We start from the raw sequence: 19,531 nt of genomic DNA, 5'->3' as shown, positions 1-19,531 counted from the left end.
GGCAGAATACTTCCGCCTTCACAGGAGTTCACAGGCAAAACTCACATGAAAAATAAACCCCGATAAAAAAAAATAATGAATCACCCCGGGGTTTCTCCGCCTCATCCCAGCCGCCTCTCACAAAAGCAGACGTATGTGTGTGTATATAAAGTGTGAAAACCGTGAGAGTGGAGCGTGTGTCTGCCACCTCAATGTGACCTGGACCTGGTCCGCCATACCGTTATGATAGGACTGCACGGCTGCGATATCTTCAGAGCGGGGAGCGCGCGCGCGTGGGGCGCATACACAGTTTTTTATCAAGAGGAAAGACACGAGCTTTCACCGTCCGGTATAAAAGTCACTTTGAGCTCGGGCCAGCGACTGCGACTAAAAAAGGTAACGTTTACCTGCGTATGTTCAATTTTCCTTCAACTACTTCACCTCACTGGTGTTTTACAGGCTGCGGGTGTGTTTAATGAGGATTAGTCATCAAAAAATTGCAGGCTGCACTGCCGAGGCTGGAAATGACACAGTAATGTTAAAGTTCCGCGTAAAGACTTTTTTTTTTTTTTTTTTTTTTTTTTTTTTTTGAATAAACACCAGATTCATCTGACTTTTAATTTTTGATTTATCACCTTTTTAAACAAACGAATCTTGGTATTATTATGTATTTGTGTGGAACAGAAAGAGAAACTAGGTTATGTTAGGGAAATGCATAGAGGCCTGGTAGACGAAGCTATTGATAAGCTGTTTGTCAATATCGGTCAACACGTATTTTCTTTTCGCCCTTTTTGAGGGGGGTATAGATAATTCGATGCTTGTTTGACAGGAAACAAATCGACATATAGACTATAGCACATAGTTGCATGTTCTTCTATGGATGTGCTGTATGAGAGGAGTATTTTAAAGGAGACTCTGCGCCTCTAGAAAGATCCTTCAGGTGCCGCATGCAGCTCAGCTCCCCCTTAAATCTCCCCCAAAATAAGCCTCTGCAGCGGCTATGACATGAAGTCAGCCCTCACACACCTGAGTTACAGCTGTAGCTGCATTCACGGTCGGTGTCTGTATGGTAAACATGCACCTGACACAGCGGGTGACCGATGTTTAAAACGAGCCTTCGCGTAGATGGTTAATTTCGCCTCGGGTCTTTACATTGATCCACTGATCTGCTGTTTTTTTTGACAGAGGTGAAAATGGCAGAGGACATTAAGGCCAAGCTTGCCAACTACCGAACAGCTCCATTTGATGCCAGATTCCCCAACCAGAACCAGACCAGGAACTGCTGGTCCAACTACCTGGGTGAATAGTGCACGTCAAGGTCAAAGCAGTCAGCTGGGGTCAAAGACACTTGTAGCCAACGATGATATACTGATCTAAGAACATTTTACTGCTGTAGACATGTTATACTAATTAGATATCAAAATATAATAACATGTAACAAATGTAGTGTTATTATATTTTGACTAAAAATGCACTAAATCTGAGTTTGGTGAAACATGCCCATGTTTACATTTAATACTGCTCATCTAAGGTCCTTAAAGTTGTTGACCTCTGACCTCTAGGCTGGAGGTAATCCATTTAGAGATTTTCTTGTGTAATAACATGACCCTTCCCCTTAAAAAAAAGAATCCCAGCCCATGCGCCTTTTTTTAATATTCATTGTTGTTGTTTCTCTATTAATAGACTATCATCGCTGCCAGAAAGCTCTGAACGCCAAAGGAGAAGACACTATGCCATGTGATTGGTACAAGAGGGTCTACAAATCAATCTGCCCAATGTCCTGGGTAAATACTCCTTTTCTCATGACTTTTCCATAAGATAAATTGTCTTACAAGAAACACTGAGACAAGTTGAATAGTAAAGACAGAATATACGTGGTGTTCTCCCCTATAAAGGCTGAGTTTGTTTAGCAGGGGTCAAACAACTTTATCGTTCCATGCATTCCTGCGAGTCTCTGCTCTGTAGTGAGAATCAAAACAATGTGAGGACCTTCAATCCAAATTTAGAGATTGCAGATTTCTCCTTTTGAAAAAACACAGCATATTTGGAATTACTTACTTTAAGCAAAGTCCTGGAAAATATTCACAGATATCACCACCACCTTTCCCCAAATTATGCACTAAAATGCTATTTTTTCTGTATTTTTGAGTCTTAAATCATTACCAAATGTTCTACGTCTTTGTGAGTTTAATATATATAATTACCGGTACATGATTATGTTACAAAGCAAAGTTTCACTCTGAAATTTGTCCTTCTAGGTCCAGAAATGGGATGATCAGATGGAAGAGGGAACCTTTCCGGGAAAAATCTGAGCTTGTCATCTCTAAAGCTGGCGAACTGCAAAGATGTAATCTTTCCAGCTAAATGTTTGTGTTTGTGGTGGGAGATCATGTGGCTCTATCACCACCTTTCCTCTACTAGTGCTCTGTCCCAGGAGCACACTGCAACTGAATGGTCATTCCCTACAACTATCAAGAAATGTACAGTGAATTCTGCATTAAAATATCTCAGGATATAAGGATATATTTATGGTCTTCAGTTGTTGCATATGTTTCTTTTTGTCCTTTACAGTGTGCTGTTCATCCAACCGGAGCATTATTTAGATACTCCGAGTGGGCTTAAATGAAACGGTGGTGGTGAGGTCAACTGAGGACAGTTAAATCTGTACATGCAGGCCTGTTGTAGAGAGCAAGCAGAAGTCATTCACCCACAGCAAGATAGAGGGTTTGTAAACCAGAAACCAAGAGTTCATCTTTTAAGATATATTATTTAAATTTTATTCATTCAAATAAACCTACATCAAATATACATATTTAATCAAGATTAGAAAAATAATTAAATATTTCAAAACACTAAACGTTACACATACAACAGCCACCACCCCACAGAGCAGGACTGAGATACAGAGTAATGGCTACTGTTGCTGTTGGACATAGAGAAATTAAATACATAAAACTGCATTTGATATACAATTACTCCCATCAAGTGTAAGGAGTATGAAATAGTTTATATTGGGGCTCAATGAAGCAGTAAAAAGTCCTCCAAACAAAACAAAAAAAATCTAATATTTTAAGACGGCTAATGCTGAGGAACATGTCATGCAACAAGTGAACAGAGTAAATATTGAATGAATGAATAGTACAACACCAACAACCAAGTATTATAGTGAAAGTAGAAGCATATTTATCCCTTTTTAAAGATTATTCTTCTCAATGTGAGGTAAGTTTATAGTATTTGCATATAAGAAGTTACCTGTCACTGTATCAACTCAAAATCTAATCTGTAAAATGTAGATTTTATTTTTTTTAAACTTCCAACCAAATTTCCTAAAACAGCTTTACTGGCTCAAGAAATGTTTGCCTCCAAAAAACTACCTCATAGTAACTTCAATAAAGGTCACTTGGTTTGCAAACCAGTTTTTTCTACCTGATGTAAAGCAGAGAAAAACTGACCTCGATGTAAAGAGCCAAACAGAGCTGAAAATTCAAGTGTGGAGTTTGCTAACATAGTCTGAAGTTGTTGTACATCCTCAGTTTTTCTTTTTTCTTACTGTGGTTTACTTGAAATGTAGAAAAAACTCACTACTGTATTTTCACTGACCATTTTCAACCATCAATATAAATGTTCCAGAGGTCAAAACATCTCTGGAAGCACTTCCCAAAGTAAAACCATTAGGCTTTGAAATATATCAGCCGGCAGATAGAAAGTATTGATAGGATATAAATTAGTGTCTGCATAGCATTATGGTTAGTTGGTGCACTGGTGGGAGTGGTGGTCAGTTCTCATAGCCACTGGGCAAAGAGCTGATCGTTTAGGCTCATCAGTGGATAGAAGTCGTTAAGAAATGTTACATCGTCTGTGTTTGTGTGGCTTCGGAGCTCTTTCTGTCTTTTTTCTTTTTTTGAGTATTTGCACGCCACAAGCAGCATTTAAATATGCAGCACAAAAGTCACAAGTAGCAGCCACAGATATAGTGTATCGTACTAGGCACAATAATAGGGCTGATAAAATGCAGCCTCACAGGTTTATCCTGGCACTGGGATGGACAACCGGGGCAACGACATAGTACATGTTCCAAGATAATATGCAAGTGTGGGTGTGTTTCACAGCAACGGAAAAGGGAGTAATCCAACCACAACGTGGAATCCTGTATGTGTGTGTGTGTGTGTGTGTGCAACTGCAAACCCAGTGTTCTCCGTGCAGCCTCTCTCCTCTTCAGCATGGACCGCGTGAGCCACTGTGGAGCTGCCGTTACAATCCACAGCTGGGTGGCTGATTGGGGTCTTAATGTGGGAGCAGTCACCCACCAGAAAGTGGGTATAAAAACTCAGCCATAGTTCCTCCCGTTAGGTTTCTACTCACTTTGTATAAACACAGACTCCGCGTGTGTTTACTTGTCAGTCAGTACCTCCTCTTTCCATGTTTCCCACCGTCAGTCATGCAGGTCTTAGGTCGAAGAGCTGCGTTGAGAGAAAGCAAACAAGCTTCAACACTGATATATTCATATATATATATATATGTATTTACCTCTAGTTGCTTCCTGGACTCACCTGGATCTGCCGTCTGCTTCTTCTTGTTGTGATGGACTATCTGATTCTCATTGGTCATCTTCACATCCTGATCCTCCACATAATTACTGCAACACAGCAAGAAATGAAAAAAAGAGCGCAGTTGAGTGTAAATCAATTTGTCGAGTGTGTGCGGAAACTGGAACGGAGAAACGACACAAAATGGAGGGAGGACTGATTAGCAAAGCTTGAAGCCGGCAGGTCCAGGCCTTGAGACCAAAGATGAGGCTACAGAGGAGAGAGGAGGGACTGAGGCGTCACAAGTCAAGCATGTGGTACGGAGGGTGTGGGATGTCTGGGGGACATTTGAGGGCACTGGAGGACTCTTCAATACAGGGATTGACCACAGGGAGGTGCTGACACGGGACTGTAGGGGGCTCTGTTACTCACTGTTGGTGGTGTCGGCTGCCTCGGGGGCTGAAGTGGAGAAAAGCACATCTCTGTTCAAAACACCCACTACTTGGGACAATGGGACTGAATGTGGCCCTTTTTCTCAACCCATTAGTGTCTCTGCATCAGACTGCCAGCTTCTATTGATGAATTCATTCACAGGTAGCAAGTGATCCGTCTATGACCATTTGATATTGAATGCTTTGGAAAAGATGCAGGGGTGACCAGCAGAGAGAAATGAAACTAAACCATCAGTGCACATCCATGCCTGATAAAATGTGGGTACCTGATAACAGTGTTCCTCTCACGGTGTGCAATGTAGGCATTGTCTGTGAACAGGATGGTGTGGTATGGCACCACCGGATCACATGTGGGCAGAATGCCTCGCGCCACGTGGCTCACGCTGTCCAAGATGCCGTTGTACACCAGGAGGTCGTCCACCAGCAGCTAAAAAATTAAGATAACTACATGAATATAGGGTTGCAAAGGGGCGGAAAATTTCCAGTAAATTTCCCGAAACTTTCCATGGGAAGTTAAGCTGGGGAATTTTGGAAATATTCCAAATTGGAAACTTTCCATGGGAATTATGGGAATTTATGGGAATTAACTGGGAATTGGGGGTAATTTAAACAAACTGCATCATGTAAATATTTTTTTTATCATAAGCAGGCATCCATACAAAATAATCTTCAACAGATTTATTTGTGAGTAGAACTTTATCAAGTTTTAATTCTTGTATGAACAATCAATTATTTTACTGAACAACAAAAACATGAATGTTGAGTAAAATATTACTCCCCCCTCCCCCTTCCCCACCCAATCAAAAAATAATATGACCCCCAAAAGTTCCCTGTTAAAGGCCAACCTTCAATTTTGTAAATTTCGGATTTATTCCCGTTTATTCCCATATTTTCCTGTTAATTCCCATATTTTCCTGTTAGTTCCCATATATTCCCGTTAATTCCCATGGAAAGTTTCCAACTTTGAAAATTCCCAGAATTTTGCAACCCTACATGAATACAAATGAATCCCAGACAGATCCCAGATAGATAGGCAGGCAGACAGACAGACAGGCAGACAGATAGAGGCTTACCCCAAACTCCTTCACCCCTCTATGTGGGGTCTTGGAGTAGTTCCACAGTTTGATCATGGACACCGTCACTGGCTGATCAAAGATGACGTACACACGGTTCACCTACACGGAAACACGCACGGCAGCTGTTAACTTTAATGTGTGTATGTTAACTGGCCGCTCGTTTTTATCTCCCTTTCACACTTGCTCACCAGTCCGGGGAGAACAGGTGCCAACCACGTGTGTCGTCCATCATGGGTACTGTTGACTTCATCTATTAATTTATCTGGAGTCCTCACATCACCACTCACGCTGTCCAGTACATTCACACTGTCTGGGAAAGCAGCAATGTCTGGTGGACATGATGTTAAGGAACAGACTCCTTCCAGTGCTGTTATTAATTTACCACCAATTCCATACATTAACTATATGCATCCACCCTCTGCAGTCCATCAGAACAGGACTGGTTGTGTAGCAGGTTCTTTTTACCATTCATGTCTCTCTTCTTTAGGTCTCCTCTGCTGTTTGGAGTAAAGCCTTCCCTCATGGATTTATAGTGGAAACGTTAATCATTCTTTGCTAAATGATGAATAAAGTAGCTTCTGAGGAACAGTTTCAGTTGTCAAAGCTCAGGTGTAACTAATAATACCAGTTCCTATGAGTTCTATTTGAATGCCTGTAAATGTAGAGAGCAATATTCATAAATTGTGACTTTGAAATTTGCAGTCATTTTACCATAGCTTAACAAGCCATACTATGCCAAAAGCCACTGATGCTATAGATATTGTTTTATAGAGAGGACAGCTCAAGTGTGTGAGGAGAGATGCATGGAGGTCAACGTGAACACGTAAACAAGGATACTGTTGTCACTCAGACGGATTTTCTCATGGTTCTGGTCGTAAAACTCAAGGCCGTTGAGACCGATGTAGTACGGGTCTCCCCAGGTTGTTAAAAGCTGCAGCTGAAAAATGACTGATGGGTTAAGATCAAGGAATAAACAACATGTAGTATAGGACATAGAAGACCTGGTATTCTATTTTTCATCAGTTTGTGACACACTGCACATACATACACAACATTACAACCACAGCACCATTAACCTGTCAGCCAACTGTGACAGTAATATTAAATATGGCTGCATATCCATTATTCACAGTATTACCCAACACTATTATAAACTTATCTGGTATTTTAGAGGAGTTTTGCACTTTGACTTCATATTACTGTGCTCTGAAAGGACAGGGTGCAGCTCTGTTACTTATCTTCCTCCTCCAGCTTGCAGCCTGTTGTTTGTTTTCACAGCTAAAAAAGACCATGCATGTGCTGTTGCCAGAGCAACTGATACAGATGGGTTAATGTTGCCTGAACCCACAAATCTGATCCATCTACAAGAAGGATACACCCACAAGGCATGATGGGAGCTTCATAGTCCATGCTGGCCTGCTCTTGTTTCTTCGAGCTTCCTCTGGATCAGAAACAACAAAATCATAAATTAGTAAATGAAATTCTAAACTTTCTCCTGAAACGGGAGCACGGGTGAATGCAAATTGCGTCTCGTACTTGTGGTAGTCTTCGACGCTCTTGCTGTCTGTGGGCGTCTGGAGGTAGTCTACAAAGAGGATCTCCTGTGCAAAATCAAAGTGGCAGTTGCCCGGTCCTTTCCTGATCAGGAATCCCTCCGATGGGGAGATGGCAACGTCGTCCACAAACAAATGAATGACTTTCACCTGAATAAAAAACAGAGATTTCTTTTTATTGTGTATTTCCCTCTGAATAGAACGTTTCATCTTTCAAATCTAAAAACCTGAGGTAATCACTAATCCATGCCAAGCAGGTTCATTCAAGATCATACATTAATCTCTGGAACCACATGAGACAACAAAAACTGTGTGATACTTTCTTGTTTTACAGTTTAGTGTGCACATTGTTCACTCATATTATTATTAGTTTTATTTTGAGGGAATCTTTAGCCTTTTTTTAAAAACTGCAGTATGTTCACAAAAACTGTCTGAAGTGTCTCACCCCTCTGTAAGAATCCTCAGGAGACTTATTGTAGTTCCAGATACGGAGTCCAGCGATGGTCTGGGCCTTGTTGAAAGTGATGTTCAGGGTGTGGGGTTCTCCATAGGTGAAAGGGATCATCCACATGTGCTGGTCCTCAGTGGTAATGTTATGGCCATCTATGAGCCTGATAATGAAGTTAGACGTTAAAGAGTCTGGCTTTTGATTGTAATATTAGATTTATCAAGAGAGTGCATCGTTGATTTAGTGTTAGACATACTTATCAATTGTTCGCACGTCATGTCCACAGTCCGGCAGGTCGTTGAGGTCCCTGGGTGAGGCAGCGACCATACTGAGGTCTAAAGGCAAACTCTCGCCCTCTTTCCCCACAACCTCCAGTCCAGTCAGGCCCATGTAGTGGGAGTCGCCCCAAGTCAACAGCAGCTCTAGTCTAAGGCCTGAAAGGAAGAGAGATGGTTACTGGAACTATCAAAAGACGCAGAGCATGTGATGACAGCATGTTGTTAATGCACTCACACTTTCCCGTGTACATCCCGGGAATATGTTCCATGTTCTCCTCAGACTGGCTCACAGTGGGATTCAGGTGGAGTTTCAACTAAAAATAAGCAAAGAGATACATTTAAACTTCACTTTCCTGATGCTGGTGTGCCAGTTAATCTACTCTTGTTGCCTGTTAGACTGTCAGCTGCTATTCCCAAGCATTATGGAAATAGTTCCTATTGTTACACAACGAAATGTTTAGTTGAATACATGGTTTTAATGTCCTGGGTCTTGGTTGGTAGCCACACACCACAGTGAAGAATAGAGCCTAAATTAGCGCAGTGCTGTATGCATTTAAAATCCATTAAAGATGATAAAAATAAATTCTGTAAAAGCATATTCTTACAGCGAGGTCTTCCTCTCGGAAACCGGCCTGTGTGAAGGGTCTTTCTTCTCCCTCTCCGTCAGCGGTGCGTGGTCTCTGCAGCTCCTCCTCGGATACCAGGCTCTCTGGACCCTCTCCCTCACTGAAGAAGGTTTCATCATAACGAGACATGGCCTCCAGGATGTCATCATCAGTGGTGAATAGGATAGTGTCCCCAAACTGGTCCAGCCCTGAAAAGACCATGGCAGTAGAAAAAAAAGGGGAAAAGTTGATGAAAACACACTCCAGCAGCAGCAGCAGCAGCAGCATTAAAAACAGTGAGGCTGTTGTGTTCACGTACCTCCAGACAGGGTCCCTGAGGCTTTGGCAATCTCTCCTCTGAAGATGCACCTGCCATCCAGGAGCATCTCCACCTCTTTCACCCCTCGGAAAGAGTGGATGCGTGACTTGTTATAGTTCCACACGCGGATCATGGCCACTTGGTATGGAGCTCCAAAGTCCAGGAAGATGGTGTGGCTCCGACCAGGGGTGAATGGGGCTAACCAAAGGTGCATGTCATCCTGAGTGAGATTAACGCCATCGATCAGGTTGGTAACGACACGCGGGTCTTTGCCGTACGCAGGGAGAATGTTGATGTCTGGAGGATCGGCGCGGATGTGAGCGGGTCGAAGAGGCTCTCCGCTGGAGCTGAACACCTCCAGGCCGTTGAGCCCCACGTAGTGGCGATCGCCCCATGTGGACAAGATGTTAATGACCAGTCTTTGACCCTGCGGCAGGACTGGGATTTCAAACTCATCTTCCCGCTCCATGGTCAGATCATCATCGGGGCCTTCGCACAGAGACCCCTGAGCGGCCAAGGATGAAAGGGGGCTCCTGGGCGCCATGGGGGAGGAGTTGGCCGGGACGGTGGGCGGACCGCGGCCCTGACGCTGGAGGAACTCATCAAAGATGTCGCCTTCGAAGCCCATGTTGGAGATGCGTCCACGCTGGCATTGGTTGAATTTAACAAGAGAGTCCCAGGACTCCATGAGGGTGTCATCCTGCTGGCTGTGCAGCTGGGCCCGGGAGCAACTCTGCCTTCTGCTAGTGTTCACCAGTGACAGCGGCTCTTCTGGAGAATACACAAACATGAGCAAATTAATTACATTCAAGCCGAATGAAATAAGACAGTCCTTCTGATCGTATCATCAGACAATGGACACAACTTGCTCTGTGCATCTGAAAAACACTCATCCCTTAGCAGTAAAAGCTTCACACGAGAACCCATTTTGAATAAACCTCACTATAACCATTTCACTTGCTATAAAGCGTTTTCACATGGAACATATTGCTAGGATACACCCTGGACGTGTGAGCCCTATGTCAGCCTACACCCGGCCCTTAGATAAGACTGTCAACCAGGCCAAAGACAGGAATCACATAATGCTCCACCCTCATCCCACAGCTGCATGCTCTATGTGGTGACTGTCTCAAAACAAACAAATCAACATCTAAAAGAGACGGAGAAAGCAGCACTTCATGCAGGGCCCCACTGGTGACGTGTAAAACCACATGACCCAGAGAGCAAACACCAAAGCCTCAATCTTACAGCAATACTGAAGAATTACAATAGACTTTTTGATTAGTGTATCTTCTGATTTCTCATGAAGGAATTACTAAAAAAAGGTTTGATAGTACGTAATGAATGAATAATCATTCTAATATAGACTTTCAAAGTGTGACAGCATGTAAATAATTTGATTGGTTGCTATTATAAAGGAAAATACACAAATAACCAAAAAGGTTAAAGCAACCTTTTTTTTTTTTACATCAAGGACCCCTTAATTGACACAAATTAGACTACGGACCGCCACTGGACAAAATATTCAAGCAAACACCAGAAATACACAAATATTTGTTCTGAGACTGAATAACGTTTTTTGTACATTCAAATTAGGGCCAATGGCGTGAATTTTTGGAAATATTATAGAGACATTTCTGGAAAAAAGTGGTACAATTTCTCCAAAAATGTTTAAACATTTGTAGGAAGAAGTGGTTAAAAAAGATTCTAAAAAAAAAGTTAAAGATTTTCTACAAAAAAAATAAAGTGGTAGAATTTCAAGAAAAAGTTGGGGACCCCCTTGAACCCTCTCAAGGACCCTGGACCCTACGTTGAGAACCACTGGGTTAAAGAATCACATATGAATGATCACATATAAAAGGTGTGATTATTTAACCTTTGTAAAGGTTCAATCTCTTGTTTTTTTCAGTATTTCATCCTCATATATAGATAGTGGCACTGGTTACCTGTGTTGGACAGTGCTGCAGCTCTGAGGTGCTGGTCATCCATCAGCCTAGAGGTGACTCCACTGCTTCGGAATGAGCTCCTCCGTCCGCTGATTGGTCTGTCGGTCTTTTGCTCACCGAGTTCATCCAGCAGGTCGCAGCCCAGCTCCAGAGAGTCAGCTTTCCACTGACCCCCGTTCACCGGCCTCTCCGTCCCTCTGCAGACCCGGCCGGGGTTACAAGGCAGCTCCGGGAGCATCGAAGAGGACGAGGCCGAAAGCGATTTGGGCTCGGCAGAATGCTGAGGCACTAACCATCGGGGCCTCTCCCTGTTGACCTCGCAGCCCTCTGGAGCGCCTCTGTTCAGGGGCTGCAGCCACTGGGGGGCCACCCGCGAGGAGGACGGCTGGGTGGTGACGGTTTGCTCCATGGGCCCGGGCTGCACCACCTCCTGCCTGAGAGAGAGGGGCTCTTCTGAGGCAGACAGGTCGAAAGAGTTCATTTGTGAAGACAAGCGGCGGGAAGAGGATGAAACCCCCACTTGCGAAGGAGCGATCGGTGGTAGCGGTGTATGTGATTTCTCCTGCATGTCTATGAGAGCCTGGCCTGCTGCATCCGACTGCTGCAGATGTGAACTGTGGTGTCGCTGGGTGCCGCCGCCCTCTCCACCGTTCCTGTCCTCATGGCGTTGGGGGCTGACACCCCGCAGGTTGTGCCCTGAAGACACGGGGCTGGAGAACACCGAGTCTGAGACCTGGAAATCCTGCAGATCGATGGTGGTGCTGTAGTCGAAGACCTGGTTGCCGCAGCCCTTCTCCAGCTCGCCCTCAAACACCAACGTGCTGTTGAGGTACAGCTTAATGTGCCGTGCACCGATGTCAAGCTCCTGGAAAAGAAACAGGGCATTAATCACCTGTTCCTTGAACTTATAGCCTCATATAACAACTTGCACACTGTCTGGACATTAATGTTACTAAATACTCAAATAAATCAGATTTCAATGTCTGAAATCCACACAAAAAAAACATTCTACATACTGTATTTAACCAATTCAGGATGCAAATAAATTTAACATCTTTTGTACACTGAACAATGTATTTAGTATAGACTGATTACAATTATGATAAAAGTAAAACAAACCATAACTACCAAAAGCATAAGCATAAATAAATAGATAAATATACAAATACAGTCAAGCACACAATGATTTACTAACCTATATTTCTTAAATACAGACTAAGAGCTCTCCAAGCTAGCAGTAATTAGCACACTCACAGATCCCAAGTCATGGCTGCCATGAAGGAATGGCTGACGCCCAACCAACTCAAATCTGCTTGATCCTCCAGACAGAGAACCAACTAGAACCTACTTCCCACCAACAGCTCCTTACCTTCAAGGTTCAAGTCATCATGTCATTCTAGACACACAGAAGTAACACAGAACCAGAGCCGATGGGGTTTTTGTACCCCACTATGAATGGGACTGAGGTTGAGAGGCAGAAGCCCACGTCCCCCCCCCCCACCAACACTAATCCTCTGGGGCTAATCTCCTCCTGCTCCACATTTGGACACACTGACTGGCAGCTCAGCCAGCCACTGCTTAAAGAGAACCACACCCCTGCCGTAGCCACGCCAAAACACTCATCCGGTATATTACTGACAATGCTCAAGGATGAAGGATTTATGAGCTCGCCACAGACATGGAAATGAACTACCTGATCTCAAAGGGAGGGGTAAATCAAAGGGTGTTTGCGACAGATGGAACTTGTGTTTAACAACTGTCATTTCACAATACAGCATTTTATAAGTATGAAAAAAAACATATAGAAAATTATATATTTTAAAACCACATACATTGAGGCTTCTGTTGTAGTTCCAGATTTTGATGCGGGATATTCCAAACTCTGGGGAGCGCTCCGTGTTTCTGATAATGAAGTAGAGCTGGATAGGAGGGTGGAATGGACACGTCCACATGTGACGCTCTTTGGTGGTCTGTCAACCATAGAAAACAGACAGAGCAAAGACAAGTGCAACCCCTTTAGATGTTTCAGCTTGAGTTATTGAGCTTGCATGTTTACTGTCATGGCCTAAAGGGATGATTAAATAGAGCAGAGCCTTCATTAATGTTATTAGCATTAATGCCTCTCCTGTTGCCATAATGAGGAATCATGAAAACATCTGTTGTGACATGTTTTAATATCATCTAAAGAGAAATTTAAATATAGAATTCTGGGAAAAGTATCTATTGCAAACCAAAATAAAAAAGACTGTAAATATTTGTAAAATTATGAATTACATGTAACAATGTGAAATCATCACATTACTAAGTGAAGCCAATCTACATGATCAAACTACAAAATAAAATTTTGCAAATATGTAAGAATGCAGGGCAATGAGAGGCACTCAGAAAAGACATTGTGCTAGACAAGGTGTGGATTTTCACAAGGTCAGAGTTGAATTGGTTTAATTTTCTATACAGATTTAATTTACGCCTTTATAGGTTACAAGTAATTCAACTATCAGACTCTCTGCTGAGGCAGCAGAGACTCACCTTCATCTTTCCATTGACCAGCACCCCCAGATTCCCGGGGTAGTCTGTGTTCCTGATGTCTAGGTCGTGAGGCGACACATAGAGCTTCTTGTTTCGGGGACAGAAGAACTGCAGCTCAGTCAGGCCGACCTGCAGAGCGTTCCCCCAGTTTGAGAGAATCTCCATGGTAACATACAATGCAGGGGTGACCTCCGCCGAGGGCTGCCTTCTCTGCAATGTCAACACAAAAGATTAACATGTGTTTCTGTCTGTATGACACCCAGCTGCATCAGGATTATTCACTCAACTGTGCCAGAGTGTTATTGACTCACCGGCTGCTTGCTGTAGTCTGTTTTGACACTCTGAGAAATGTTGTAGCCGGGTCCAACCTCCAGTTTCTCCAAGGCTGTCAGCAGTTTCTGTTGTTGCCTGGGACACAAGGATGACAACCTCAGGCGCGTTGCTTCGCCCGTCGTCCCTGACATTTATGTTATAGGTGAAGGATGGCTGACCGCTGTGATAGACACACTGATGAATAAATCTTCAAGGTCAGAGAGCGTACACAGGATACATCTGTTGCGTTGCACGCATTATGATGTTTGTTCTGCCAGGATGTACAAGATTACCAAGAGTACCAGGTGTCCTTCTGCCCAGAGGACAGAGTGTACCTATGTATCTACAACACCTGTGTGTGTGTGTGTGTGTGTACGAGTGCCTGTCAACATACCTGGGCCCCATCAGAGTGATTCTCTGCATGGCCAGCGTGACACTGCTCTCGTTCTTGTCGTGGGTGTTGTGGTGCACTAAGCCATTTATTATGTGGTGTGCCCTGCCCTGGATGAAGAGAAAACAGAATAGATCAGAAAGATAAATAAGCTTATAGGGCAGGGTTTACATGGAAGCCAAATCCAGGACATTGTTGTATTAAAATCAAAAGCACATAGAGTGCATGTGTAGAGTTATTGGTGAAAACAGTGAAAAGAGAAATCTGGTGAAAAATACCCTTGAGTCTCTCATGTTTTGGATCACCCCTAACCCTAACCCTCACTGTCAAAAGCAATTTCAAAGTCTGGTGGTAGATATACAGTAGAATATCTCATCATGGAGTAAAATGTTTGTTTGTGTATTAAGGCAAAGGGAGACAGACCGTGCTGCGGCTGAAGAGCTCAGGACTCTGCACAGGGTCGTTTTCTCTCTGGATGGCTTGGCGCACCCTGCACGCCATCTCCTCTGTATCTCGCTCCTCAACAGAAGCCTTTCTGGCCGCTGACAAGGGTCTTTCCACTCGACTTCTTGGCCCTTAAGCAAGAGACACACATCTCTGAGCAACAGCTATGCATCTATGCAATCTTTATAGACACGTATTTCAAAGATCTTATATTTCAAATTGGCAGTCTTTGGATTTTAGAGCTCAGCTCTCAGGTTATACTTTTTAAATGTGATTATTTTGCCTTGTCTATATTCTAATCATGTTAAAAGACGTACTCTGAATATCCCAGCTCTCATCTGAAGGGGGCTGATCCAGTGTCTTGCTCTTCACCAACATGGGCTTGGTGGGTATAAAGTTGTCTGTATTTTCTTTCCTTTTTGCAGATAGAGAACGTTCAATCTTGCGACCTGCAGGAATGGGGAAAGTGAGCAACTATGATATGTCTTAAGGAAAGTGTTGACCATTTTATATATCATACATTTGCGTGTGTGTTATTACCAGGAGACAGTTAAGAGGCTAAAAGTGTTGCACTATTTCTGCTTTGCACATGATGTATTGTAGTATTACAGTTCAATAAAAGCCATGTACTTGCTTATTCTCCTTGTGTACCGGTCAGTGCTGATGAAGCAGATAAGGTGAAGACGGAACCACTATGGACCATTAAGACTCAACTCAAAAAATCAATAACAGATTTACACATGAAAGCAGATGCTGAAACCTACCTTTAGGGGAGGGTCCAAAGTCGAGGACAATGAGGTTCGATGAGTCGAAAGGACTGTGGGAGCTGCTGGGTCGAGGGTTAGAGGAGGACTTGGAGGATGAAAGAGGCAGTCCCAGTTCGTCCAGACTCTCGGTGCTCTCGTCCCTCTCAATCTGCTCCTCCACCCACTCTTCATCTGACTCCTCCCCCGCTGAGCCGCGGTTGCTCCGCCGCATGCTGACCTCCAGGCTCCGGCGCAGAACCTAGTTTGCAAAAAGGTCAGCGTTTACGCAGCCATCCATGCACACAGTCATCTGTGGCAGCAAACACACGCACACTCAAGATCGCACGCATGCAGACACTTTAAGTATTCCCTTGATTTGTGAGACAACCACTGAAAAACCATCATAAATTAACAGCCAGGAGACTCAAACTAATTTACATGATTCACTTCACCACATGCCACCTTGACAAGATGAAATGAAACGGTGTGTGTATTCCTATATGCGCTCACCTTCACTTCCTCAAGGTTGAGAAGCACCTTCTCACTGTGCTCCTGGCTTGCTTGGCCTCCTTGGCTCTCAGGCCTGCAGCTGAAAGAGCGCGACACCTTGCGTGTGTCCCTCGGGGAGCAGGGACTACGAGGGGAGCGCGGGCTGGAGCTCTGCATGGAACACAGTGATTGGATAAAGGGGAAATTGCAGAAATAGAGAGATGCTAAGTAGTACAGACAGCTGCATCTGACAAATAGCCCCTCCTCTAAAAAAACACCCACACACACACACACACACACATACAGGCTTAGTAGGCATTGTTATGTCTTCACTCTACCTCCATGTCTACGCTTTCATAGCACTCAAAATCCTCAGAGTAGTGCTTTTCTGGAGATATCTGCAAACTTGGTCCTTCCTCTGTTCGTATTTTGACAGATTTCTGCATAAAAAACAAAAAGTATTAACACAATACAAGATTTACACAGTCAAGGGTTAAAAACATGAAGAAAACAAAAGCCTTTACCTGCACCCATTCTTTCCTCTGGACCTTTCCTGGGGCAGTGTGGCTCCTCTTTCTGTGTGTTTGCTCCAGATTACGGCTATCATCAGTTAACTGGTGGGCACTTCTACAGACATCTGCCGATGAGTCACAGCACAGAAAGGAACATGAGCGGCGTGCAGCAGACTACTGCCTCAGAGGAGAAGAAACGCACACTCACAGACGCAGATGGTCCACAGCACATAGAGGAAGAGCAAAAAAGGAAAAAAAAAAAAAACCTGGCTGCCAGCTACAACTGTCACTATCATTATTCACTGGGACTCAGCATGGGAACATGCCATGTGAACTACAAGCTGAAGAGTGGTGGCTATTAGTTGGTTTCCATATGGTCCTGGGATGACAGAAGCGTAGAGTATTTTATTGTAAAAATGACTAAACAGTCAGGAGAAATATGTAGTATGTCCCCTCTGCACAACAGTAGTAAAAAAATGATGATGTCTTACATAAGCATTTTTACTTTTGAGTGTCAGTGGGTTTATTTTGGTCCGGGAAGAATATACATGTACCTGCTGTACGTGAAGGCCTCCATGTAGGTGTGGAGGCGACAGGCTTGTGGATGGAGACCTTAGGCTGTTTCCTATTGGCCTCAGCATTGGCTCCGTTCAGATAAATGGAAAAACCTTGCTCAAGCCGTTCCAACTCAATCTCCCTGGGATCTTTGACTTTAAGGCGCTTAAGGATCCTGAGGAAGGAAAACTGGTGACTACCTCAAACAATCGTGAATATAAAAGGTGGTGTGTCTCATGCTTGAGGCTACTGTAACTCTAACGCTGTCCCACATTTTAAAAAACAACCAATCAGTGCTCTTGTAACGTAGCATGGAAAGTCATGGAGGAGCTGTGTGCCTCCTCTGTGAAATCTAATCTGTCCTTCCCCAGCCTGTGCTCACACTTCACCTGTTTTTGTGCTGGAGGGCGATTAAATATTCATCCAGAGTGTCATCCACAGCAGAGGCAAGCTTCTCTCCTCGGCACGCCTTGCTCTCCTTCAAGAACACACACATACACACACACACCCAAAGCAGGAAAGTCCACATCAGCTGTTTGGACAAGACAGTCACAATACATCTAATTCTTGCACATATAATCACATTCACAAACTACAATCACTTTATCCAGTGCATTACAAAATGTATGCAAACAACTTTTCTCCTCCAATTGTGAACAGATGAAGCATTGGTGCATCTATGGAGAACTAATCAGATCAGAAGTTGAGAACGCCACTACAAACCTAAATGATGTTGGGATGCAGATGCATGCCTTTGTGGATGCAGTCTATGATTCTTAGTTTTATAAAGACTTTGCAGAATCGGACACATGCCCTGTCAAATTCAGGCTCATTCTCACTCATACAGAGTGAAGAGCTATTAGATCTTGCATTATTGTGCCTTTGTATAGCCTAATATATGGAGTGCACTCCACAATAATACATCTATGATATCAACCATCATTCCAGTGAGAAAAAGCTTAATATTAGCATTCATTTATTTAATGTAAAAATACATCTATCACAACAGCCAGTCTTTGTTCAGACATCACTAGATAAAAACTAAAATTAGATGTCTGCCTGCTCCAGTCTAACAGTGTTAGTCTTGACCCTCATCCGTGATAAATTGGACAGATAACTGTGTCTTGGAGGGGGCATCAGTTGGTTGCACAGCATGTTCACTTACAGCTCATGCCATTCCATTTAAACCAAGTGAAATCACCATGCAAGAGAACAAAGTAATAACAAAGCCCTTACTTAGTGCCTATAAGTCAACTAGGCTACAGCATCTGTCAGTGTCAGAGGGCAGAGGAGAAGCAAAGAAAAGAAATCCAAGGGGGGAAATAGAAAATAGTTGTTAGTGACAGGGAGGGTACAGAGAAACAGAGTGACAGCCGAGACACTGCTGGAAAATGTGGTGTGCGCAGGTTGCGTTGTATGACGTGGAAATTAAAAGAGAGCTACTTGATACTGTAGTGCCTCATATCAAGTAAAATGACAGATGATGTGAAATTAAAACTGCTGGCCGGGGCAGCTTACATAAAGCGATACCTCGTCATCCATTGTGTGGCTGCAGATGATGCTGTTCACATAACACTATCCCATGTTTTGGAGCGAGTCGACAGTTCTTGGCAAATATCATTGAAACCTGTGTTACGTTTGATTTCCACTGCAGAGGGACACAGATGAGAAACCCCAAGGTTAACTGAGAGCATGACACCTACATCACATTGTATGCAGGTCGTTTAAAAAATGTCATCCCACCCTCCTGGACGGTTCAAAACACAAATGCACATCTCGTATTTTCAGAACTAAACGTTATCCATCTTATTTCTGCCATGTTTTGCTCAAAACATCTACATGCACAGTTGACACGAGTACTCGCGCAGGGAGATTACAGATGTGTCCATACCGTTTGGCATATTCAATTGCACAACATTTGCAGCTAAAATTTATAGCAACTGCTCGCAATGTTATCTTTATAGAGCAAGTTTAGGCTTTCTGGCCGTTCCCTTTGCGATTATCGGTTAACACACTTTTTTTTTTTTACCTCCTCGGGTTAGCAACAGAGGCAAAACTAGCAAACCACCCAGCAGTTCAGTTGAGCTAGCATTGACGCTAACAACAAACTGAAAGGCTAACGGCTTAGCATGCAACTAGCTCACGTTAAAGGACACCAAAACTGACTTTTACATCTCTTATTCTTGTCAAATCTTTACTCCAGCTCTCAGAAATATAAGAAAAATACTTACTACCTCTGTAAAATGGTTCGCCGTTAGCCATTAGCCTTAAAATGAAGGAGTTTTTTTTTCTGTTTTCTCATGCGCCCAGCGTGTTGTGTTGGTTGGTTACCAGGATAGCTCTCCTCCAATCACAGAGTCGCATCGGTGTT

At 43.4% G+C, this 19,531-nt stretch overlaps 2 protein-coding genes across 2 annotated transcripts; one reads left to right on the top strand and one right to left on the bottom strand.

Moving 5' to 3' along the window:
* The first annotated feature begins 196 nt into the window (after window positions 1-196).
* cox6b1 (cytochrome c oxidase subunit 6B1) lies at window positions 197-2,502 on the top strand. The gene is made up of 4 exons (XM_083993699.1): window positions 197-375; window positions 1,165-1,278; window positions 1,663-1,763; window positions 2,238-2,502. Exons 2-4 carry the CDS (start codon window positions 1,173-1,175, stop codon window positions 2,289-2,291), a joined length of 261 nt encoding a protein of 86 aa, XP_083849825.1. The 5' UTR covers window positions 197-375; window positions 1,165-1,172; the 3' UTR covers window positions 2,292-2,502.
* Window positions 2,503-3,843: 1,341 nt separating this feature from the next.
* katnip (katanin interacting protein) lies at window positions 3,844-19,486 on the bottom strand. The gene is made up of 28 exons (XM_083994722.1): window positions 19,392-19,486; window positions 18,679-18,808; window positions 17,550-17,638; window positions 17,160-17,335; window positions 16,618-16,730; window positions 16,432-16,533; window positions 16,115-16,264; window positions 15,623-15,863; window positions 15,176-15,307; window positions 14,838-14,989; window positions 14,418-14,524; window positions 14,023-14,119; window positions 13,712-13,921; window positions 13,015-13,152; window positions 11,183-12,047; window positions 9,237-10,007; window positions 8,918-9,126; window positions 8,548-8,626; window positions 8,291-8,468; window positions 8,032-8,197; window positions 7,570-7,736; window positions 7,410-7,474; window positions 6,871-6,981; window positions 6,222-6,361; window positions 6,031-6,132; window positions 5,224-5,384; window positions 4,530-4,615; window positions 3,844-4,439 (listed from the first exon to the last, which is right to left on the bottom strand). Exons 2-28 carry the CDS (start codon window positions 18,700-18,702, stop codon window positions 4,381-4,383), a joined length of 4,890 nt encoding a protein of 1,629 aa, XP_083850848.1. The 5' UTR covers window positions 18,703-18,808; window positions 19,392-19,486; the 3' UTR covers window positions 3,844-4,380.
* Between the last annotated feature and the right edge of the window lie 45 nt (window positions 19,487-19,531).

Source organism: Trachurus trachurus (genome assembly GCF_905171665.1).
Source record: "Trachurus trachurus genome assembly, chromosome: 19".
In the NCBI taxonomy this organism is placed as follows: domain Eukaryota; kingdom Metazoa; phylum Chordata; class Actinopteri; order Carangiformes; family Carangidae; genus Trachurus; species Trachurus trachurus.
The sequence above is the reverse complement of the archived record's forward strand: the minus strand, read 5'-3'. Positions and strand labels throughout refer to the sequence as shown.

What these genes read in the sequence shown, in the direction of transcription:
- cox6b1 (XM_083993699.1), top strand. Translation starts at nt 1,173, where the DNA reads ATGGCAGAGGACATTAAGGCCAAGCTTGCCAACTACCGAACAGCTCCA. An exon ending in CTGCTGGTCCAACTACCTGG is followed by an intron (nt 1,279 to 1,662) that starts GTGAATAGTGCA and finishes CTCTATTAATAG; the next exon opens with ACTATCATCGCTGCCAGAAA. An exon ending in CAATCTGCCCAATGTCCTGG is followed by an intron (nt 1,764 to 2,237) that starts GTAAATACTCCT and finishes TTGTCCTTCTAG; the next exon opens with GTCCAGAAATGGGATGATCA.
- katnip (XM_083994722.1), bottom strand. Translation starts at nt 18,702, where the DNA reads ATGGATGACGAGGTATCGCTTTAT. An exon ending in TCCGAGAGGAAGACCTCGCT is followed by an intron (nt 8,627 to 8,917) that starts GTAAGAATATGC and finishes GCTTATTTTTAG; the next exon opens with TTGAAACTCCACCTGAATCC. An exon ending in CTGAGGATTCTTACAGAGGG is followed by an intron (nt 7,737 to 8,031) that starts GTGAGACACTTC and finishes TTTTTTATTCAG; the next exon opens with GTGAAAGTCATTCATTTGTT.